The following is a 25,535-nucleotide window of genomic DNA, read 5'->3' as shown; positions in this document are numbered from 1 at the left end:
CACTTTGCTGGAGTTAGATCACTGGCAAATGAATTCTGACATAATAAAGCACTCCAAGGGAAAGTAAGAAGAAAGAGAATGATAAAATGTAGCTAAGCATACTAAACTATCTCCTGTTATACTTCTTACTGGTAAAAATGAATTCTGGAAACAAGAAAGTGGTCCTAAGGTCTAATGCAGGCCTTACACGGGTCAAATTCTGAACAAATTTTCTTTAGAAAATCTAATATTTTGTGTTTTGTAATCCGATGGTGCCACAATTGATTTAGAAATTTGACCAACGGTGCCTTTCACCTCATGTTGCTACAAAAAATAATTTTTGGAGCCAAGAATTTTCTTTTTTTTCCAAGTCACAGATCATGCTCATTCCTTCTTCAGTTACATTTCTCGCACTAATCTTCCATCGTTGATTAGAAATTTGGTCGTTTTTCAAAAAATGTTCAACATACCTGATCACTCAAATTTGATGGTTGCTCAAAAATTGGATGTTGATGTGGCCCACTAATAGTGCGAAATTCGAACGAAAATTCTTAGAAAAGATTTTCTAAAGAAAATTATTTCGGAATTCGACTCGTGTATGGCCGGCTTTAAAGTTTTTAACTTTAACGCATTCTCTGCCTTAAGTTAAAAAACTCCCAACTACTGGTCCTAACACCTCTCTGACCCTTACCTGGCTCCATGTCACCATTCCAGCATGGCTCCCTCACTTCCACAGGAGACACTGAGAGCAGCAGTGCCATAGGTTCCTACTGCTGTCAGTCAAACTGTGATGAGGGGGGGTGTGACTTACTGGTGCTGTATGTTTCTATAGATGCACACAGCTTGGTTTAGGAGCACGCATGCACATGGCGTGCTGAAAGTGGCTTCCAGAGGAGGGAAAAGCTGACAGCAGTGGCAGGGATGGCCAGAAGAGGAGGTAAGTGATCTTACTGTGCAGTATAGTAGCAAGGTAAGTATTATCACTTTTTTATCTAAAAAAAAAAGTAAGCCTTTAGAATCACTTTAACCTTTTCCCATCCACCCTATAGCAGAAATACTGCTACAGGGCGGCACGGGTGTGCAAAATCATGTAAATTTATGTGATTTTGCATTTTCAGGTAGGCCCCCTACCCTTCGCATGAGCCCTACCCACGCCACCATTACTCACCGGCGCCCGGTGATTGCCGAGGATCTCTGATGGGGAGGAGAACTGTTTGTAAACAAAACAGTTCTCCTCCCTGTCTGCTCCTGCACACTGCTTTGCATGGTTGTGGACAGCATGACAGTGTTGCATGACCGCGCAAGTGTTATTCAAAGTGTGACAGCGCTGAAAGCTGGAAATTGGCCTGGGCAGGAAGAGGGTATAAGTGCCCTGTAGGCTAGTGGTTAATATCCCTTCAATGTTTACCCAACTCTTCCCTTGTGCATTAAATGTCCAATCTACTACTTGTGATAATATTACTGCTGTGTAATAAGTCTTCATATTAGGCAATCCCAAACCTCCATTTCCTTTTGCCTTACTCAACACCTCATAACTAATTCTTGGTTTCTTATTTACCCAGATGAATTTAGTAATCATTTTTTTAATCATCCCAAAAAAGGACCTTGGGAGAGAGATCGGGGGCATGTGGAATTTATACAATATCTTTGGGAGTATCACCATCTTAACCAAGTTTATTCGTCCAACCCAAGAAGCTCCTCCTTTTAATAGTTTTCTTAATTCTTCCTTAATTTCATTTATTAAAGGGATATAGTTTACTGGATATAATCTTTTTAAGGAAGTGGTTAAATTTACAAGATATCCTCTTTAATTTCTCTTCCAAGTAAAGGGGAATTCTTTTTGTAATCCATTCTTCTCTGACCTTGTCAGATTAATATTTAAGACCTCAGACTTAACGGGGTTTATTTTCAAGTTTGACGTCTCCCCATACTGTTTTAATACTTTAATTAAATTAGGCAAAGTTATTCTAGGGTTAACTATGAAAAACAACATATCATCTGCAAAGGTGGCAACTTTATGCTCTATTTTTCCTACTTTTATCCCCCATTATATCTATACATTCCCTTACCCTCTTCAAGAGTGGTTCCAAAGACAAGACAAATAATAAAGAAGCCTGCTTCCCCCTTGTCCCAGCCCTGCTGTGCAGAGAGCAGAGCTGTGGGAGGGACCCAGAAGCTCCACCCACTACAGGCTGTATATAACTGCAGGAGGGGGCAGACACAAGACCAGTTACTCTGCACAAGGTGAAGGAGCAGTAGTAAGCAGTCTTTAGCACAGGAAGTTTCACACTAGATTGCAGCACAGATCTAAACAATAAACAAAGCACACCAAGATTCAAGGAAGAATGAAAGGGAAAGGGGAATAGCCATTTTCAAGGCTTCCCTTCCCTCATGGGACTGTGGCAGCCAGGGAAGTTTCAAGTCTCTCCTCACAGCTGCTCAGGGATCCAGGTAACTGTAAAGGTTAGGGAAGGTCATGGAATAATGACCTTTTCCTATTGGTCACTATAGAATTCACATGGACTATAGGGAAAATCCATGTGACAGGTCTTATAGGCCAGGAGTGGATCAGGTGACCTCTAAGAAATTTCTAGAAGGTTGAAAACCCCTATATTTATTTATTTCAGGTACTTATATAGCGCCGTCAATTTACGCAGCGCTTTACATATATATTGTACATTCACATCAGTCCCTAACCCTCTAGGGGTGTACAATATAAGGTCCCTAACTTACATTCATCCATACACATACTAGGGACAATTTAGACAGGATCCAATTAACCTACCAGCATGTCTTTGGTGTGTGGGAGGAAACCGGAGTACCCGGAGGAAACCCACGCAGGCACAGGGAGAACATGCAAACTCCAGGCAGGTGGTGCCGTGGTTGGGATTCAAACCAACGACCTGCGTACTGCCAGGCAGAAGTGTTAACCACTAAGCCACGGACCTGTCAGAACCCCCCAGGGTAATTAATAGTTTAACACTTCCGTGCTATATTACATAAATGGCACACAAAAATTGATACCAAAAAAAAGCAGCCAACACAGTATTGCAGGCAACAACACATAAACATAGTGAACACAAAGGTGCGCTGCACCGTTGTGTTCTATAGAACCCCCCCCGGGGTGCCTGTTGCATCGGGGTACACCATCTGGTAAGCTCCCCACCTCCCCTCCTATTTTATTGTCACGGCCTATATTATGTGGTGGGTCACCTTGCTTAGAAAGGGGGACAGTTGTTTAACCACTTCAAGTCCAGACACTTTCAGCCCCTTCCTGTCCTGGCCAATTTTCAGCTTTCAGTGCTATCACACTTTGAATGACAATTGCGCGGTCATGCAACACTGTACCCATATGAATTGTTTAGCTTTTTTTTTAGACAGATAAAACTTTATTTTGGTGGTATTTATTCACCAATGGGATTTGTTTGCTATATAAATGAAAAAGTCCAAATATTTTTTTTTTAAAAAGTGTTTTCTTATAAAATTTAGCAAAATAAATAATCGTTCTTCATAAATCCTGGCCAAAATGTTTTCAGCTATCTTTTTAGTAAAAAAAAAACCCAAATTAGTTTATAATAGAAAATTATAATTTTTCCAATTTTTTTTTCATTTATAGTTTATTTTTTTATATTATTATTTATGGTGGGTTTTTTTTTGTTTTTGTTTTTTGTTTTTTTTTTTACATACTGTCACCCTAGCAGTACAGTGTCACAATAGTGACACTGTACTACTTGTGGGGGGTGATGAAGATTTTTTTTTTCTTTTTTACATTGATTGCTTTTACACCCATAAAGGCTGTAAAAGCAATCTTTTCTCCTTCTCTCTGGCTGTATTCCTGCAGTTATTGAGAAATACTGTGTGAGCTGTGATTGGTCACAGCTTGTCACATGGTACAAGGCTGTTGTGAATAGCCTTGCACCGTGTGACCTCTGTGATCAGTCCAGATTTCACAAGTAGTAAGCAATGATGTCAGAAGTGACATCTTGCTTACTACTATTCATGTGATCCCTGATTGGCCAGTCAGTGATAACATGAATCTGGACCTCACACAGAGGGTCCCGTACAGCAATCTGTGTTCTACTGTGTCCTCCGAACACAGAGGGCACCGATCACGGTGCCGTGCGCTCCCAGGGAGCGCGCACAGGCAATGGATGCGAGGGGATGTTTAGAAATGTCCACCCACATCAGCAGCGCTCCTGTTTGACCATTTATCGACAATCGGCCGGACGGGAAGAGGTTGAGTTAAATGTATGGTGGATTTCTGCAACTGGCTCGAGTTGTAGTGACTGAGTCTGGTTTTTATATTTAGTATAAAAGTTATTGTTGTTATTATATTTTAATAACGTAATATTTTGTTGAAACCAATAATAAAAGGCTTTGGCCAAATTTGGCTCCAAAGGTCTGTGTTAGTGTTTTTATTTATAGTGAAATTCTATCTGCAGCCTACAGTCCCATACACAATGCTGGTTATCGCCAGACAATATTTGCTTAGCTTGGAGTTCAGCTTTAAAAACTGAGAAAGTGTCAGGTTAGGTGTATTTGTGTGATCTGGAGTATAAATGATTTCCTATGGGCTTCATCCACATCACAACACAGGTGTGATGTACAGTACAGAATAATGCAGATATGTTGCTGTGCAGGGGACTTGAATGATCTGCAACTCTGCACACTCTCAATAATGAAATGTAATCAATGTAACTATGCACTGAAATGCATAGCTAAACTTCAGCTTCTCAGATCTATATCTCTGTAGTGACCTGTACATTCACCTCCTCACCTCCCTCATTCTACACATCTGCATATAAACCTCTTTACCACCTCCATTTATGTATGACCTGTGCATGTAATGTATCTAGTGCCCCATTACAAAGCACAGTGTTTTACAGCCTCAATACCAACATGTTTCATTATTTCCAAACATTTGTGGCAAACATGAGATCACCATGGGGTGTCTACTTTACAAAAAGGGGTTATTATGGGGGTCTTGTACTGTCTTGGCAATTTTATGTGATTTATTTTATAATAGGAAGTGAGGTGAGCAGTTTTTTTCCAATACTTTATTTTTTTTCATATACAAAAAATAACCCAGTGGATATTTGAAAGCAACCTTAACCCCCTCCGCCTTTGTTTTTTATTTTCCCCCTTACCCGACCTGCAAATCTAGTGTTCTGCAGACATGCACTTCCACAGGCCATGTCCCTCACCATCTTCCCTTCCTACGTGAACGAGAGCCAGCTGTCTTTTCTGGGTTCATGTATCTGGCCCCCCGATGGCACACTGCCAGGCCCACCCTCTGCTCAATATGTGTCCCTCCTGCAGCCTTTAGGACTTTATCAGGCTAATTTCCCCTCTGTCTTTAAGGATTTGACCGAGATGTTGTCCTCCTGGGCTCATTTCCTGCTTTTGTGGTTCAGTAGAATTAATGCAATCCGCATGACTTATCTCCCTAACTTATTATATGTATTTCGGGTTTTAACGGTCCCTGTCCCTTTGCATATATTGCGCATTCATCAGTGGAAGCTTCTGTCTTTTATCTGGGGCTCCACACGCCCTAGAATTAATAAACGGATTTTATATGCCCATAAGGCCGAGGGTGGTCTGTCTGTCCTGAATCTTTATGCTTACTATCTAGTGGCTAATATCGTACCCTTAGCCCATCTCCACAAATCTCGCAATATTCCCATGGGCTACTGTGGATCTGATGGACTCCCACCCGAAGCCACTTTCTTCTTTGCCGTGGCTCCCCCCTACTTGTCGGCCCTTTGCCTCTTAGTCCGACATTAGCGCACACACTTCGACTTTGGGACTCCATTAAATATTCCGCTGGTCTCATTTCTGCTCATTTACCTTTTGATTCATTTGCTCCACAATCCATTGTTTCCCCTGGGTCTTGACAAACCTGGACAGTTCGCATGGTGGCTGGCTCATGGCTTCTATGACGTGCACTCCTTGCTCTCTCCCACTCGGATACTTACATTTGAGACTCTGCGTTTTTCTTATGCTATCCCGTTGAGGGAGCATTTTGGCTACCTTCAACTCCGTCACTTCCTTAATACATTATTACGTGCTCATTCGGTACCCTATAGGCTTACCCCCTTCTAAAGTCTTTGCAGACACAGGCCTCATGCTCCGGGCTTGATCTTTCTTGTCTATTCTGCTATTATTTCTTACAGGACACCCCCGGTTCGCTCTTATCATCAGCATTGGCAATCGGAACTCGGGGGTTGTCTAGATCAGCAAGACTGGCGGATCATGACTCAAGCATTGTCTAAATGTTTGCGGAATGTTATTATTTTAGAACATGTCTATAAGGTCCTCTACAGATGGTATTATATGCCTTCCTGGCTGGTTCGTTTTGTCCCCTCATACTCTCTGACGTTTTCGGGGTTGTCAACAAATAGGCACCATGGCTCATATTTGGTGGACTTGCCCCAAGGTTTGCAGACTGTGGATTAGGGTCTATGCCCTTCTCCGCACTATGTTTCACACAGGTATTAAGCGCAACCCATACGAGGCGCTATTATTTAAACCAATAGTTGACCTACTTCATCCTGAGTGGCAGCTGGCATTGCATCTATTTATGGCTACTAAATTAACAATCGTGAGAGCTTGGAAAACCCCTCTTCTTAGCTTCAGGGCTGTCAAGAACCAGATGAATTTTATAATGGTTAATGAGAAGTTAACGGCCATGCTGTTGGACACTCACTCAAAGTTTCTGCAGATCTGGTGCCCCTGGATTTATGTGGCTCAACTGTCTAGATTTGACCAGACCCTTCTGTCAATATAAGACTCTTCTGTTGCGATCCCCTGGAGCCCTTTTTTTTGTCTTTACTTTCTTTGTTTCTCCCTTTTTTTTTTCTTTTCCCTCTGTTCAGTTAATTCTCATGATATTTGAGCTGATTGTAATACTCCTAGAGAATCGTACCAGCAATATTTTATACACCCATCAGACTTTCTCGAGAGTCCTAGGTGTAGAGTACTGATGTACATCCAATGAGGATCCGTGTTCAGTTTTTCCTACCCTCTGTATGCGGTTTTTGTGATTATGTTTGGCCTTTGCTTACTAGCTAATTGATCTCTATTTGTTTGCTATTAATGAAAATTATGAGGTTTCATTTCATCTCTTTATGTATTGTGATTATGTACCGTATTTGCCGGCGTATAAGACGACAGGGCGTATAAGACGACCCCCAACATTTCCACTCAAAATATAGAGTTTGTTATATACTCACCGTATAAGACTACCCCCTCTTTCTTTTTGCTGGTGCCATGATAGGGTTGATAGGGGTTTGACTGCTGGACATTTTCTATGCTGTATTGTACTGTACAATGGTGCAGTACTGTGGTTGGCTGTATACAAAGCCTGATTGGATTGGTCCCTGCTCCCTGTCTGCCCTCCCTGTCTCCATGTCACTACCATGTCCCTGCATCTCCCTGTAATTCGCACTAGTGCGCAAGTCTGCATGTGCGAGCTCTGAGTAGACAAGGGACGGGCCGGAGTGCCGCTGCTTCCCGCCGAGCAGAACGGGCCGGTCACGCCGAAAAGGCTGGCATCCCTGTATCGCTGCTGATGCTCGCCGCAGCCACGCTGATGACCCGCCGCGGCTGGTATGTAGAATGAGGTGGGTGGGCATTGGGAGGCCACTATGGGCACCGGACGAGTATCGGAAGGCCACTATGGCAGCTATGTCTATCTCAACTGAAGTGCACCCGGCGTATAAGACGACTCCCCCACTTGGAGGCATGTTTTTCAGGGCAAAAAAGTCGTCTTATACGCCGGCAAATACGGTACTTGTGGCGTCAGACCCCAGCCCTTCTCACCAAACTCGTGACCGAAGGACTAGCCAATCTAAAACCGCGCTGTCACGTGCGTAACAATGCCACGCCCAGCTGCACTCTGCACAAAGATTTTCCAGCTAATGGACCACAATTTGTGTATCTGCAGCCTGGGAGCGATTGTTACTGGGTCAGGTTAATTACGCAATTAACGCTTCACACTGCCACCACCTCCTTTTTGTACAGAGAAAGAGGAAACTCGGCAATATCAGCAATAACACTATGATGTTTGCATAAGCATCGGTATACCACTGTCACCGCAGGCAGAGATATACCAAAGTTTAAAACACATACAGTAGCGCTCTTCAGAGGCAGGGGTTCGTAGTTTGCATTAAAGAGCTTTAGAAACAGTTCAGCACTTTCAGAAAGTAAGATTTATTACTAAAAGGTCAAAAGGGTGCAATAAAAATATTTACAGAAAAAGATGTAGCCAATATATATATCTAAATATACAGAGCGCAATAACGCAGCAAAGAGATAACAGAAGTTTAGAGGGATAAAGTTTTTGCCTTCAGTCTTGGTTTAAGCAGATCAGGTTTCCTGAGCCAAAAGGATGCCTTATCTCCCAAAGTTAGTTTTGATGTTAAAAGGGAGAATCTTCAACTTAGCTCAACTCAGCTTAGCTTAGCTTTTTCTAGGAACTCAGCAGGGTGTCTCCCTGAAGCAGAGAACCAATCGCCTCATTTGGGCGGGTGTTGCAGGAGGAGACCCAAGCTATGACCAAAAACCCTCACAGTTGATGTCATGGTTCTTAACTTACCCTGGATACATATTATTATTATTATACAGTATTTATAAAGCGCCAATAGTTCGCTCAGCGCTGTACATTACAAAGCAGAAAGCAGAAAATATAACATTCATACATATAACATTCTATCCACGAGCAGAATCTTCTGCTGAACGTCTACATATGAAATATGACATACCTGTTGTGACGGTTAAGGAGATATCATTTTCTGCTTTCCTGTATATGTCAGATAGGGGGTGTAATATATCAGACGACTTGTATTAAAGTGACCGGGTTGAATATCTGCCTGGTTTTCATGTAAGTCTCTCATATTCCAAGATATGTAATCATAAGGGAAAGTGGGTCTTGAATGTAATGTCTGCTTTATTGCTTATCTGGAATGTCTTTGAGGCTCAGCGAGGGACTTGGTTTATGGCTTTATGATCCTTTTCCAAGCAAGAGTCTCGCAGACATATGGGCACCAGCTAATTGGGGTTTATAGCCAGGACACCCTCCCAATGAGTTTGCTGCCTGTGATCTCTGCATCAAACAGACCACATGTCACTCAACAGAGAGGGAGGGGGGATATTGGTGGGAATCTGATATGGGAGAGAGAGATACAAGATGGAGGGGTTTGGATTAAAATGGATGACCGTGTCCATCTCTGTGTGCACGATTGCTACAGTACCAGGGGCAGACTGACAACTCATGGGGCCCCCAGGCAATAGGGGATCATGGGGCCCCTGTGTCCTTGTCCAGACTCAAAAAAGCCTATGAAAAAGGTACCAGGGGCATCTCATGGGGCTCTCTACTGACCCCTGGCTCTCGGGCAGTGCCCGAGTTTCCAGATTGTCAGTCCTCCCCTGTACAGTACTCTGTTTATTTCTCTGTCAATACCTCAGTGTATTTGTTATGTCTTTCATCAGAAGAACTGTATATCTTGTTCTTTTGTGTCAGTGATCTTGCTTTTGACTGTTTCTTTGATGCTGTACTGTCTATAATAAAATCCATTGTAAAAGAAAATTCCTGTGAAATCTAAATGATAAAACTGTACAGAGTTAATAAATAAAGGTGTGTGTGTGTAATTGAGGTCTTGGGGCTTATTCACACGGGTGCAGTGGTCTGTAGAGTGTGGTTTGGTTATGTGGCTGTAGCTGCTTGGAGCCATTTGCAGGCAACCTATGTTACACTATGGAAATGCTGCAGGTCCTAATTTGACAAGCATATGGGTGCAGGTGTACAGCCCTGAACTCAGACAGTGAGCATTCAGGGCCACTTCCCCATGTCTGCACACCTGTCAGATTAAAACCTGTGTTCATACAGCTGCTGTGTCCTCATAGCGTACCAGGTGGGTCCAGCCACATGAACACACCCTCATTCACGCTGTACAGGCCAGAGGACCTGTGTGAATTGGCATTTTTGACAATTTTTTTCCTCAGCTCATTAATTTCAATGGGCTGCCTAATGTGTGGGAACATGCAAAAATTTGCAGAGGGAACAGGTGATGACAGTTGGGGGGAGGGGTCAAGTTGCATAAGGAGAGAGGTTTGTATCAGTGAACAGAAATGGATCATCATATATCAATGTAACAAACAACAGTGCGGCGCTCAAAAATTAATAAATGGATGAAGACAAAATATATATATATATAAAGTCTATGCAATATCCGCGGTATTGTCTGATGAATATACTTCCGAAGTATGTACTGCCTCGAAATAACAGCAATGCGCACTCACCAGAAACGCATGGAATATGCGCATATAAGAGTAACCATCCCAGGTATCCGATCCTACGAAGACCGAGTGGTGGGCGTCCTATTCATGGTGGGTCATCAGAAACTACACGACAGATCCAGAGGTCCCCTTAAGGTTAGTCACACTGATAGTGTTGATCCCTCTTCTGGCTGGTAAGGGTACCCTTTCTGTGGGAGTAGCAGCTCCAAGAAGGAGCCCCAAAAAACAGGTGCCAGAGATAGTGTAGTATGTTCTTAAGGTGATTTTATTAGTCAGACATAGCAATAGGGCAGTATGCACATCACAGCATATGTGTAAAGGTAAAAGACAGCATTACTGACCCCAGTAGAGATGGCTGCCGGGCATCCTCGTGGCTCCGGCGGTAGGAAATGACGTCACGCTCTGCACAGCTCCTCCTTAGGCCTTTCGTGCTATAGGCACATAATCAGAGGGGAGGCTGTACAGGACCTGTGTGAATTGGCATTTTTGACAATTTTTTTCCTCAGCTCATTAATTTCAATGGGCTGCCTAATGTGTGGGAACATGCAAAAATTTGCAGAGGGAACAGGTGATGACAGTTGGGGGGGGGGGGGGTCAAGTTGCATAAGGAGAGAGGTTTGTATCAGTGAACAGAAATGGATCATCAGTCTGGGGGAGAGGAGAGAAACAAAGTTGCAATCAGCTATAGACAGAAGGAAACTTGAAAGTGGCAAACCTGTGGAGCAGAGCAAGAGCACCTCTAACATCACAACGCTGAGCCACTGTGTGATAGAGTGACAGGAGGCTAACTATGGAATGTAGCAGCTGCAGATGGACTTGTCAGCTGCCCGTGCCCCCCCTTTGCAGCTGATGTAGTCGGGCCCCCTACTGGAGGGCTGGAGGTACCCCCTTATCAGCGGCCTTGCCCAAGAGTGTACTTATTTCTGAAATCCTGTGACACAGAGCCGCTTCAATTTCTGGAAGGATCCTGGCAATATTGTAGGGATCCACCCAGATGCCTGACTGGATTCATGGATCTGGCCCCCAATGGCACACTGCCAGGCCCACCCTCTGGTCACTGTGTGTCCCTCTTCCTGCAGCCTTCTGGAATATGTGAAGATGATATCTCAGGATGTTGCAAAAATAGCATGTCATTATTGCCTGGGTGAGAAAAATGCCAGGGGGCGAGACCAGAGTAAAAAAAATATAACAAATTGTAAATGAACAAAAAAGGCTTTAAATATATTGTATTAATTACCACTGTCTAAAAAATTATGTAAGATTCATTTGGTACAGTGTAGCATGAGCAGATAAACTATCACAGCAGTGAAAAACTGAAAAATGGCCTGGTAATGTAGGGGTATATGCAGACTAATACTCAAGGTTAAAAGAGAAGTATGTCTACAGCTATTTTGGCCATACTTCTCTTCTGGTTCACAAGAATGTACTTATTTCTGCAATCTCGTGACACAGAGCTGCTCCAATTTCTGGAAGGAACCTGGCAATACTGTTGGGATCCACCCAGATGCCTGACTGGTAGCTGGCTCAAGCTCTCAAGGCACTACCCCCTCCACAGCCTGTTGTTCCAGTGCACGCTGAAGGAGAAGAGCAGAGAGTGGTGACTGCTCTAGGAAGACTGAGAACTGAGTGATCAACGGTCATGTGATCATACACTTAGTTCTCGGTCTTAGAACTGGTGGGGGGACAGCTGCAGCTTTGGATTGATGCTGCAGCCATATAGGTGAGTATAGAAGGCTTATTTTTTTTTTTTTTTGCTATCCCACGCTTCTCCTTTAACCGTTCCATGAAGCAAGTATGAGCTGAGACACATGTACAGTATAGAATAGAGCAGTGGGGGTCAGTTTGCTACATAAGGGAGTATGGTTCCTGACATTCCCAGGGAACCCTACATAATGTTCAGTATATGTACTGCTGTAAGATGTTGCCAGAATTGCTAACATACTGCAAGAGCTGGTCAAAAACAGACATGCTGCGGATGTGGTTGTAGACTAAAGATATGTAGCAGGAGACAGAGCCTGAGGGCATGTTACATGGGACTGCTAGAGATCACTGTCATTGCAGCTCCTCTACAGCTCCCACTGCTGGCTTCTAGAGTCCAGAACAGCAGAATAAATACTAAGGGCTACATGTGACCCTTGCACTGTAATTTGGGCATCGGGGGGATTGTGATCCACAAAGAAGTTATCGTAGGCTTGGAATATGTGAATTGAGTCTTCAGTCTAAAGCAAGTCAACAAATATTAGGAATAATGAAAATAAACCAACATGTAATCCAGTAAAAAATAGATTTATATTGTTAGGCAGCACACATTTTACTGCTTAACCTCTTTTCTTTTAATTTGAATTTATTTTGAATAGCGACTGTTCCCATTCCCATGATACTTCTGAATGGTTAGGGGGATGTGTGGGTTAGTTTGGCTGTTGGTAGTCCTGGCTCTAGTTAAGTACAATGAAGGTATTTCCTTGGCTTCCATATGTATCCTCACACATTGCTGCTCTTTTTCTGATGCTTCCCACGTGAAAATTAGAAAAGAAAGAAGTCAATCAGTTTCATGACTCATTCCTAATATACATAAGAGTGCAGGCATGTTCAGCTGTATTTTTATTCAGTATTACGTAACTGGTAGACTGCAGTGACATATTGGAAGCTTAGTGAGAGAAATAAGGGGGCTGACATTATTGTCCTCTTTCTGAGAATGCAAATGCTTCTGTTGTTGTCCGGGTTTAACGTCTTAATTTATATGTACCATTCATATGGTTGTATGCTGTTCTACATTATGACATTGCATCTTTATGTAAGATACTTCCCTCTTTTCTAGTTTCTGTACACCTTGTGAATTTACACTGGAATTTACTGTGCCACCAGCTATACTATTACTAGTTGTACCTCTGTTCTTGGTGTTACTTTTATATGATAGGATCCTTCAATAAAACTTGCTTTTTTGATTAAAAAATAAAAGTCAGAACTCCTGATCTGCATACTTGTTCCAGGGCACTGCCAGTATTGAAGCTCTTTGAACAGAATGGGTAACTGGCATCATGAGAAGGATGAGTAATGGCAGCCTATATATCAGCCTTTCTCAACCTTTTTACCTTAAAGGAATTAATGAAAAGTTTTACAGTCTCAGGGAACCCCTACTAAAACCATTTAATTGGGAGTCAGTGGAAAAAATGGCTCTTACATTGTTAGTCAGAAGGAATAATGCCTTCTTGCCGTACAGGTCAGAAAGCCAGCCTTGCAAAAAGCTAAAAAAGGTAATTGGTGTCATGTCACTGCCTATGCAGACACCACCAAATGAGATGTCAATTGTCATGCCACTGTCTATGCAGACACCACCAAATGACATGTCAATTGTCATGCCACTGCCTATGCAGATACCACCAAATGAGAGGTCAATTGTCATGCCACTGCCTATGCAGACACCACCAAATGAGATGTCAATTATCATGCCACTGCCTATGCAGACACCACCAAATGAGATGTCAATTGTCATGCCACTGCCTATGCAGACACCACCAAATGACATGGTCAATTGTCATGCCACTGCCTATGCAGACACCACCAAATGAGATGTCAATTGTCATGCCACTGCCAATGCAGACACCACCAAATGAGATGTCAATTGTCATGCCACTGCCTATGCAGACACCACCAAATGACATGTCAATTGTCATGCCACTGCCTATGCAGACACCACCAAATGAGATGATAATTGTCATGCCATTGCCTATGCAGACACCACCAAATGAGATGTCACTTAGGCATAGCTCAAGGAACCCCTAGCAACATCTGGAGGAACCATAGTGTTCTACAGAACCCTGGTTAAGAATGGTTATTCTCTCAATAATGATTTCATCTGAAGAACTGGTAAACTTACCATATACTGTACCACAATTAGTATCTGCTATTCTCTCAGTAATGGTCTCAGTTGAAAGACTGGTAAACCTACCACCTACTGTTCCACATTTACAATATGCTATTTGTTTGTGTGGTAAAGCAACTATTTGGCTTGAAAAAAAAAACGGGCAAGCTCTAGCATTTTTTGGTAGTGTGAAAGGTTGTCCGCCTTTTCCTGCCTCCTGAATTTCCCTATGGGCCAGCAATTTAGCCCTTTTTATTGATGGGCCAATAAAAATGCGAGGGGTGGATAGACAAGCTTTACACTACCAGAAAGTGTTAGAGTGTTGAAGATAAGAATGGTCCAGGATTGGCTTCAGCAATGGGGACTTGAGGCTTCTGCAGGTAAGAACTGATACCTCCTGGTGTTTTCACATAACTTATGAAATTTCACATTTTGGTTATATCTAGCATATCATTCAATCTACTTTTTTACATTAAATGGCTGGGGGATGCCTTTTTAGAGGTATACATAAACAGGCACTTAGATGGCTTTCCAATTTGGAGTAATCCATTCTAATTACTAATTGTCGTGAAGGATTCCTGCAGTGAGGGTTGGCTACTGAGATTTGGCTTGAGTGTGCTAGAACATGAGTGGGTGTGTTGAATTGTAATAGGTGGTCACCTGTGTGTTGGACATACTGGCTCTCTATGGACCTGGAGGAAAAGAGGAAGAATGTGGTACCCCAGAAATGCATACGTTGATGGACTGTGATGTTAGGCTTCATACACATAAATCCACATTAAAAATATATGTATTAACAAACAGTTCAAAGAATATTTAACATATTTAAATGTTGAACAATGCACTTATAGCATGAAAAGGTTATAGACAACTTTGTTATGTGATTATTTTTCTTTTGACTGGAGTACCTCTTTAATTGCCACATCTGGCTGTTTATGCAGTCTTTGTTCTTGAATGTTAATTATGCCTGTCAGACGTTTTATAGATTGCCTTAATAAACACGTATTATGCCATAGGTCAGTGCTGTCCATCTGGGTCCATGAGGGACATGAGCGTATCACAGTTTTAGGACAATCTAATTAGCAGACAGTATTGTATTAAAGAGAATCTTTAGTGTTTTTAATGGTCTCCATGTGTGTTTATATGTGTGTGTGATCAGCTTGACATAAGTACTCTCCTTATCTCTGAATATAGCTTGTATTTAGGATTAGGGTAAGGTTTCTGACTAGGGAAACATGATACTGCAGTAATTAAAACTGGAAAGTCATATCAAAATGGCCTTTAGGTAAATATTATACTGAAATGTGGAAAAAAGTCCCGCAACTTTACACGACAAACAAGTGAATCGAAATTCTTCGCTTTTCTCAACATTTGTACTCCAGAAGAACCTTTGAAATTATTTTCAGTTCTTGGGGAATCCCTGCCAAAGTAAACTCAATGGGTGTCAGTGGGGAAAAAGCACCTTACTTTGGTGTCAAGTGGGAAAAAGCCCCCTTTGCAGTGATGGTCAAAATGCCACACTTACACATAGCTAAAAAAAAAATCATTGGTGTCATGCAGCTGGCTCCAAAGACAACTATGCAAGCACTATAAAATGGGAGGTGAATTAGGCACAGCTCAAGGAGCCCCATCAACTTTTTGGAGGAACCCTGGTTGAGAATGGTTTACTTAAGGAGTACATTATTCTTTAGTCTGGCTATACACTGATCGAACTTTGGCCTGTTCAGCATGGACTGGACAAATTTCGATCAGTTTGTATCCATCCTCACTTGACAGAAGTCGTTCAATAGGGACATGTTGGAAAAATTGCTATAGCTGCCATCAGAATACAGTAGCACAGTGGGAGTAAATCCCTCATCCATCTTGAATGTGTGAATGGGGGAATCTGATCTATTTTTTTTTGTTTAATCCGCGATTATTGATTAATATATGGCTAGCTTCAGAAGTACATGGACTGACAGAAATTGACAGATGTGATGAATAGGCAAAGAAAGAGAAAGAAAGCTGATCTACTAAAGGAGCTAAGGATATTTACTCATGAAAGTGTGTGAATATTCAGTTGTCCAATCATGTAAAAAAAAAAAGCCAACTTCTGCTCACTTTGAATACCCTGTCATGTGCAGTTGATTTTCATATTTTATTTATTATTTATTTCAAGTACTTATATAGCGCCGTCAATTTACGTAGCGCTTTACATATATAGTGTACATTCACATCAGTCCCTAACCCTAATATAAATGAATATTCACACAATGCTTTGTAATCAATAGATTTTTATTGAGTATTTTTAATTCAAAAAATTTTTGAAAGAGGATTTTTAATTCTTGTAGTAAATTGGCTCGAATATATGTGATGGATGGACTTATTGACACACTGACCGGCTTAGGTTGACAAATACAGACTGACTGATTAAAAGGACCTGTCCATCTCTGCAGCAAGCCGAACCCCACCCATGTTCAGGAAAACAGTCATAACGGTGAATATCCGCTAATTACTTTATATGAAATTACAGAAATGCTGTAGAGGTTATATAAAGAATGTTTCTAAAAATAGATAACAGTTTTTATATCATTATACTTTTGGTGTTGTGCATTGTTAGAAAAGGATATAAGTTGCCCCTTTTTTATTATAATTTATTAGAAAATGACTCCCCAATCTCCAGTACTTTTTGTTTTTTTTTTGCACACTCTACTAGTATTTATATTTTATAGAAAGCTGCCAAGGCAGGCCATACATTACGCATTTTTCTTTCCTTCAACGAAGTGCTGTAGAAGAGTGCATTGCTACATAAGGACTCAGTATAGTCAGTTCCATATTTAGAAGGGAAATAACAGGAACTGACTTTTGTCCACCTTGTAAATCAAGACGTCTGTCAAAGGAGAGATGGGTGGAGGTTAACTGAGCATCACAAAAAGTGTCATCTTTCTGGGGAAAAAAAATCTGTATAAAAAAAGAAAGAGAAGGAAAGAATTCCCTAAGGCTAGCTTTACATCTATGCCTTTTTTTAGTGCATTTTGCAGAAACACACTACAGTCCATTTTAACATGGTTTCCTATGGAATACATTCAGATGTATGCGTTTTTCTGCCGCTGCCATTTTGGAAAGGGTCAGAGACTTTTTTAAATGCAACACAGTGCATTTTTGGCTCAAGAGACTTCAATTATCCTGCACCAAAAACGCGTGTGTTGCATTTTTTTTTTTAATTTTGAATGTGAACAAAAAATATTTGAGGAAAAAAAACAGTGTGCGGGTTCGATGCCTTTTGCGTTTGCGTTTTTGTTTATTAAGGAGCGTGTGCCTGCCATGTCCTTAACAACCATATGTGTACCAGACCCTTATCTGAGCAGACCGTCAGATCAGGAAAGGGGTGGGGGCCAACAGATGACGTCATGGGGTGGCCCCACCCCTTGTGATATCGACCCAGCATGCCTTGGCTGGTGACATCATCATCAGATGGGCTACTCTACTTTCTCTGAATGTTGGTGTAAGGAGGAACATATCAACCTTTGCCTAAGCATGGTGGGCTAAAGCTGAGGCAAGAATACTGTCCTTGAAGTTTTGTTTAACATTATATTCCAGCAGTTCTGCATGAGGGAGGTAGGGCAAGCCTACACAGCAGACTTGGCTTCTTGGATGCAAAGATCCAGTTTAAGCTTACCAAGATTGATGAGGATACTGCGGTTCTTAGCTTGAAAAGCCACCATAATTAACCACGTCATCTCTTACACCTGTTAACCCCCAATAGACCAGAGCAATTTTTACATTTTTGCTATGGACCTGTTTGTTCTGTGACAACTTTATTACTTAAGATAACAAGGTAATGCATAACACATAACAAGGCTTTCGTTTAGTGATATTGTCTTGCAGCAATGATTTTTTTTTTCTCGCAAACCTTAGACAATAAAACACAGCAAACACACATTTTCTTTTATCGAGCAGTGTTCATTTAAATATAGTGTTATTGCAGATAACAAGTGCACATTTTATTCTGTAATTTGTTTTGTTTAAAATGACATTAAAATGGTGATTCTGGTGCAAAGCATTGCAACGTTATTTACAAATGAAATACTTTTTTTTTTTTTCCAGACATGCTTTTTTTAAATGGGAAATGTATAAACATATATGTTAAATGTGTAAGAATATTAACAAAAAAAAGTTTAAATATTAATGGTTATTAAAATAGAAAAACGTTTTTTACTTCCCAGATTGCTTTAACTGACATCATCGCGTATGGAATTTAATTTATTTGATCTGCAGATGAATGAATAGAACGATACAAAAGTAACATTATATTACTTTGTATCTTTCTATATCATGGTGGTGTTTATGAACACTGAGTGCTGGTTTACATATATGCCGATTGGATGTTGTTTGAACTGCATCCAATCTGCATGACATGTGAAAAAAACACTGCTTCCTAAGGTACCTGTTCACATATATTCAGTGCACTGGCTGTGCGGATCCGGTGTGGTTTAAAAAAGAGTTATGTACAATTTCTGAGCAATGTGGTCTGGTTCAGGTGCGGATTACAGGCTGTTGACTTCTATGGGAACTGCTTTTAAACTGCACGTGTGAACAGGATAATCCTAGGAGCTGATCCTTTCCTGAACCTGATGTAAACCTGAAACAATGACTGTATCAATTACCTGTGAAAACTGAGCTTCAATCCTCACTGCACATGTGTGAATCAGTTCTTAGTCTAAAGCCGGCCATACATGGGTCGAATTCCAAAAGAATTTTCATTCAAAAACTGTTTCTAAGAATTATCGTTCGAATTTGGCACCATTAGTGGGTCATAGAAACTGACGATTTTCATGTGACCATCGAATCTGAGTGATCAGGCATGTTGGAAATTTTTTGAAAAATGATCGAATTTTGATTCAATGATGAGAGAATCATGTGAGAAATATAAATGAAAAGGAAATGAGCGTGATCTGTGACCTGGAAAGAAAGGAACGTTCTTTTCTGTAGCAACATGAGGTGAAATTAAAGGCTCGGTTGAATTTTGAAATCAATGATGGCGCTATCGGATTACAAAACGACTGACATTTCTGACTTTCTAAAGAAAATTTATTCAGAATTCGACCCATGTATGGCCTGCATAAGGCTCAGATGAATTGCCTGGCTGGTGTGTGTAGTGACTGCAGGATCAGCAGTCACACAAGAACCACATTCTGTATACATGATGATTCAGTATGGATAATGATTTCATCCTGCCTGTTTGATACCTGACTAAAAATCTATCAGCTACTGGAAGTACAGTCCAGAGAAGTCCAGGCCATACATGGGGATATTATTAGTAGACCCAGTCTAAAACTCCTTATGGTGACCATTCAGGGAAAGAGATGGTCTTTAAAAACCTCACTCCCGACTCGCCTTTAATCACCTCTGCCATTCTTCCCTGCCCTCTGTTGCTCTGAACCCGTAGGAAATACCCAGTGCTTCCAGGCATGAGTAAGCATATTACCTCTTCCCATGATGCAGTGCTCAGATCTAACAGCCAGTTGCCAGGCACATGCATTGTCATGTGAGGAGAAGGATGACGTCGACCTTGTGTGATCACTTGACACTGTCCAACACAAGGTTTGGACTCCTAGCTATGAGAGAGCAATGGAGTGATAGGGATTTGCTCAGCGCTTTACAATATAAAGGGAGACAATAGAGCAACAATACAGTTCAATACAAGAGGGTTAGGAGGGCCTGATCCTGGGAGCTTACCATCTAAAAGGGAGGGACTGGTGGTACAAAAGGTAATAACTGTGGGGGATGAACTGATAGGAGAAATTGATTTGGTTATTAGCTGAAGGTGTGATAGGCTTCCCTGAAGAGATAGGTTTTCAGAGATCGCCTAAAAGTGGGCAGAGTAGGTGATAGATGGATAGAATGGGGTAGAGAGTTCCAGGGGATGGGGGAGGCTCTGGAGAAGTCCTGCAGATGAGCATAGGAGGAGGAGACAAGGGAGCTAGAGAGCAGGAGGTCGTGGGAGAAGCGGAGAGGATGGTTTGGGTGATATTTGGAGACAAGATTGGTGATGTAGTTTGGGGCAGAGTTATAAATGACTTTATATGTTATTGTTAATGTTTTGAATTGTATCTGTTGGGCAATGGAAAGCCAGTGGATAGATTGGTAGAGAGGGGTGGCAGATATGGAACGGTTAGTAAGGTGGATGAGTCTGGCAGCAGCATTCATGATAGACTGAAGAGGGGATAGCCTGCGATGAGGTATACCAATGAGGAGGGAGTTACAATAGTCAAGGCGAGATATAACAAGGGAGTGAATAAGGGTTGTATTATTGATCTTGATGGAGAAGTCAGGGGAGGGGGCACGGGGTGGAGGGAATAGTAAGAGCTCAGTTTTGGAAAGATTTTGTTTGAGGAAGTGAAGTGACATCCATACCGATATGTCACTTAGTAGGTTAGTAATGCGAGAGGAGACTGAAGAGGTGAGGTGAGGAGTAGAAAGATAGATTTGTGTGCCATCAGCATAGAGATGGTACTTAAAGCCATGAGAGTGAGTTGGGGACGGGGGGATTTCAATGGGCTGTCACTTTGCCAATTCAGGCCTATGTAACCTCTGTAAGAAAAGATATGTATATCAGCATCTCAAGGTGTCTACAGTGTATATTTAGGTCTATGAACACAGGTCTGTTTATATATTTGCAGAAATATAAGGATCACTTAAGTGCAATCACTGTGTTGTAGAAGGCAGAGCATATACACATAGAGTTGATAATATCTCTAAGTCTATTAACCTAGACAGTTCCTTAAAGTAGAACTATAGGCAATTTTTTTTTCATTGTGGATAGAGTAAGGGAGGGTTATAACCTGTCAGATTTCTATTCAGTTTCTGTCCCATAGTCAAACAGGAAGTGTGAGGAAATCCCTGCAAATGACCAGAACTAGTGTTCCCATTGGAAGATTTCCCATCTATTACTTTTCTGGGGACAACCCAAAATGTGGGGTTTTCGTTTACTTTCACTTTCAATGATAATGATAAACTGGACAAATAGGGAGGGTAAATCTTCCTAACTGGGACACACAGCAATAAAAACCTGACAGGGGTTCTAATACATTTCCACTCTATCTAAACCAAAAAGAAAAGGTTTGCCTTTAGTTATACTGTAACGCCTGTATGCCAAACACAGCATTGCCTGACCAAACTGTCTTCTTTATCTTTTAGTTCATACAAGCAAGCCGGACATTAATAGAGACTTCAGATGCCGTTTACAACAAAATAATTCAAGTGCAAAAAACAGGTAAGATGTGTTTTTCCCACTCTTTTCTCAGTGGTGTGATGTGATGGCCTTGTGTGCAAATCCTGGTATTGTCCGGCAAGCTATAGTATTTTATAGTATATTATATTTTTAAACATATTTTGCATTTATTAAGTTGCTTCTAGGGTTCTGGCCTAGGCCAGATGTCATACATCCCAGGAGTCTTCACGGGCATTTTTTCATTAGGAGAGGGCGCGAGGGGCTTTTTCACCTAAGCACACCCTCCTTGTGTGCCTGAGATAAGGGCAGATGGATTTCAGGAAGTAAATGGTCCATGAATCTGCCTTTAATCAAGATGGTGGTGGCTAGATATGCTAGGAAGCTGTTTTTCAAAGTGATTTAACAAAATAGCATGGAGACATGAATGGATGGGTGAGTTTGCTTTGGATATTAAAAATGAATTAAATAGTGTTTTCAGTTTCCAGCGCTGGCACTGCCTCCTTCTACACAGATGGAGCCAATAATTGGCGGGGGTGTGCTCTTGTTTCAGGGTTAACCCTGTGAGTAGGATGATCGGGGCCCATTGTGTATGAGAGGAAAGCGGTGTCATGCTGGAAGGCTGTCCACACTGAGAGCCGCAGCCTGGACTCCGCACCCCGGCAGGAGCCATCATAGGTGAGCCAAGCCTAGAAGGATGGTGGGTCATGGAGGTGATGGGAGGATGAGGGGGCGAACTATGCTCGGGGTGTGGGGAACAGATGCTAATTGATCATGTGGAATGCTGCCACATCATGAATGATACTTCAGCTGAGGGGAGGGGTGGCAGAGGGAGAGTTGAGGCAGCTCCTTCCTGTGTTCCTCTCAGACTTAGTCCCTTACTGCAAGCTGGCTGACAGCTGCTGATCACTGGAGAGTTTTGTAACTCTGTGTCTCTTTTTTTTTTTTTTTTTCTCTGTCTGATTGGTTAATACAGTTAATTTATATTTGGTTAATATACACTGCTCAAAAAAATGAAAGGAACACTTTGAAAACACATCAGATCTCAATGGGGAAATATAATGCTGGAAATCTATACTGATCTGGACTGGGTAATGTGTTAGGAATGTAAGGATGCTCCATCGTTTCATGGAAATGAAAACGATCAACCTACAGAGGATGGAATTCAAAGCCACCCCAAAAATCAAAGTGAAAAAATGATGCAGCAGGTTAGTCCATTTTTCTGAAATTTCATTGCAGCAACTCAGAATGGTACTCAGTAGTTTGTATGGCCCTCACATGCTTGTATGCATGCCTGACAACATCAGAGCATGCTTCTAATGAGACAACGGATGGTGTCCTGGGGTATTTCCTCCTAGATCTGGACCAGGGCATCACTGAGCTCTTGGACAGTCTGAGGTGCGACAGAGATGTTCTATTGGATTTAAGTCAGGTGAGCGTGGGGGCCATTCAGTGATATCAATTCCTTCATCCTCCAGGAACTGCCTGAATACTCTCACCACAGGAGGCCTGGTATTGTCGTGCACCAGGAGGAACCCAGGACCCACTGCACCAGTGTAGGGTCTGACAATGGGTCCAAGGATTTCATTCCGATACTTAATGGCAGTCAGGGTGCCATTGTCTAGCCTGTAGAGGTCTGTTTGTCCCTCCATGGATATGCCTCCCCAGACCATCATTGACCCACCACCAAAACAGTCATACTGAACGATGTTACAGGCAGCATAATGTTCTCCACGGCTTCTGCAGACCCTTTCATGCCTGTCACATGTGTTCAGGGTGAACCTGGTACTCATCTGTGAAAAGCACAGTTCGCCAGTGGCGGACCTGCCAATTCTGGTGTTCAGTGGCCAATGCCAATAAAGCTCTATGATGCCGGGCAGTGAGCACAGGGCCCACTAGAGGTTGTCGGGCCCTCAGGCCACCCTTATGAAGTCTGTTTCTAATTATTTGGTCAGAGACATTCACACCAGTGGCCTGCTGGAGGTCATTTTGTAGGGCTCTGGCAGTACTCATCCTCTTCCTCCTTGCACAAAGGAGCAGATACCGATCCTGCTGATGGGTTAAGGACCTTCTACGGCCCTGTCCAGCTTTCCTAGAGTAACTGCATATCTCCTGGAATCTCCTCCCATGCTCTTGAGACTGTGCCAGGAGACACAGCAAACCTTCTGGCAATGTAACTTATTGATGTGCCATCCTGGAGGAGTTGGATTGCCTGTGCAATCTCTGTAGGGTCCAGGTATTGCCTCATGCTACCAGTAGTGACACTGACCCTAGCCAAATGCAAAACTAGTGAAAAACAGTCACAAAAGCTGAGTAGGGAAAAAAATGTCAGTGGCTTCTGCCTGTATATCCATTCCTGTTGTGGGGGTCGTCTCATTGTTGCCCATCCACTGCACCTGTTGTTAATTTCATTAACACCAAAGCAGCTGAAACTGATTAACAACCCACTCTGCTACTTAACAGACCAGATCAATATTCCAGGAATTTCATTTACTTGACACTATACTCTGAATAAAAAATCTGCTCAAAAAAAATTAAATGAAGTGTACATTTTGTCTTTAATATTGGTGCTGATGGCATCTTATGGCACTTATTTTTGCAAATTAAAAGAAATTTAGCAGTTTCATGTTTTGTTGATTTAATCTTTTCTACTGTTTAAAATTTTTAAATTTTTTTTTTTTGGTGGGGGCAGCGCAAGAAGTAGCTGGTCTTGCCTAGGATGCAAAATAGTCTAGCACGAGCCCTGACTCTGGTGACCCGTTTTCAACTGACAGCAGGCTAGAGACCTCTTTTTTGCTGATGTCACAGAGCTGGTCCAGGCTGTGGAAGGATTGCAACCATATGGTCGGGATCCACCCAGGAGCCTGGACTGGCACCTGGCACAGCCTCTCATCAAGCCGCTGAGAGCTTAAGCCAGCCGCTTCTGCCCCCTTCACAGCCCAGTGCTCCAGTGAGCACGGGGGGAGGGGGGCAAAACAGACAGCAGTGACTGACAGTCCTGACCATCTGCTCAGAACGGCGAGGAGAACTGAGAGATCAGCAGTGTTTGATCGCTGAGTTCTCACCCTTAGAGCCAATGGAGGACAGATGCAGCATCAGCATCCACCTAGGTATGTATGATTTTAAAAAATACAAAACAAAACCTTACTTATCTTTTAACTTGGCAGTACCCCAGTCTGATTCCAATTTGAAAAAAAAGGCAGTTGGGGCTTCAATATTTTTTTAATAGGCTTGAATTGACTGGTGGAAGTTGCAGCCACAACAGATCTAAAACCTATAAGACAGTTTTCTCCTAATTAAATAACACTACAGACCTCAATATCTTCAAATTGACTAGTGTAGTTTGTGAGCTTCTGTCTTCACAGTACCATGTTGTTTAACCCCTTGACGCCGACGTAACACAAATATGCGGCCTCACAGAACTGGGCTTTTTTCCGTGGGGCCGCATATCTGCACACCTGTCTTTCTGCTGGGAGCACGGCGTGCTCCCAGCACAGAGACTGCGGTGTCACTGAGAGCACTGGGTCCTGTTATAACGATCGGGACCCGGGACTCCCAATTCCAGGTCACATGATCACTGTGATAGCCTCTGATTGGCTATCACAGTGATCAGTCACTGTACAGCCTAGCCCCCTTGTTTTTCTTTCTCTCTATGAGTGGAGGAGAGAGATACATTGTATCTCTCTAACTCCTGGCATAGAGGGGGAAAAAAATGTTTGTAAAAAAGAAAAAAAAAGATAAATAAATATTAAAAAATAAAATAAAAAATACCTAGATCAAGGTTTGATCTAGTTCAGTGTCAGGGTAAGTGTTAAGGTCAAAAGCTCAGGGTCAAAGGTCAGGATTTAAAAAAAAAAAAAAATTGTGTCAGTGTGTTTTAGGTAAAAAAAAAACAAAAACAAAAAGCATACTAATGTTTCTGGGCTGTACTACGGGTACAAACAACGAATAACATACACACATTTGGTATCGCTGCGATCGTCAAGAGCTGGAGAATTTATTTTGGGTTGTTCTTTGGTGGTAGGTTATGGTAGTAACAAGAAACACACAGCTAAATAAAAAAATTTTTTTTTTACTATTTTGGGCCAGGTTTCCTTTGATAATAAAAAACAAAATCAGGAGATATCCATTACCATTAACCACCATATGAAAGCCCAATTTATTCTGAAAAAAACAAGGTATAATACA

The 25,535-nt window shown here is 42.0% G+C and overlaps 1 protein-coding gene across 1 annotated transcript in view; it reads left to right on the top strand.

Moving 5' to 3' along the window:
• LOC149451451 (inactive phospholipase C-like protein 2) overlaps positions 1 to 25,535 on the top strand; it is a 289,791-nt gene that overhangs the window by 165,267 nt on the left and 98,989 nt on the right. Inside the window, exon 4 of the mRNA XM_089690633.1 lies at positions 21,317 to 21,392. Coding sequence (XP_089546759.1) covers positions 21,317 to 21,392 — 76 coding nt within the window. The remainder of the gene's footprint in view (positions 1 to 21,316; positions 21,393 to 25,535) is intronic.

The sequence above is a fragment of the Staurois parvus genome, unplaced genomic scaffold (assembly GCF_062004578.1).
Source record: "Staurois parvus isolate SC_StPar_1 unplaced genomic scaffold, SC_StPar_1.0 ptg000538l, whole genome shotgun sequence".
Taxonomy (NCBI): Eukaryota; Metazoa; Chordata; class Amphibia; order Anura; family Ranidae; genus Staurois; species Staurois parvus.
The sequence above is the reverse complement of the archived record's forward strand: the minus strand, read 5'-3'. Positions and strand labels throughout refer to the sequence as shown.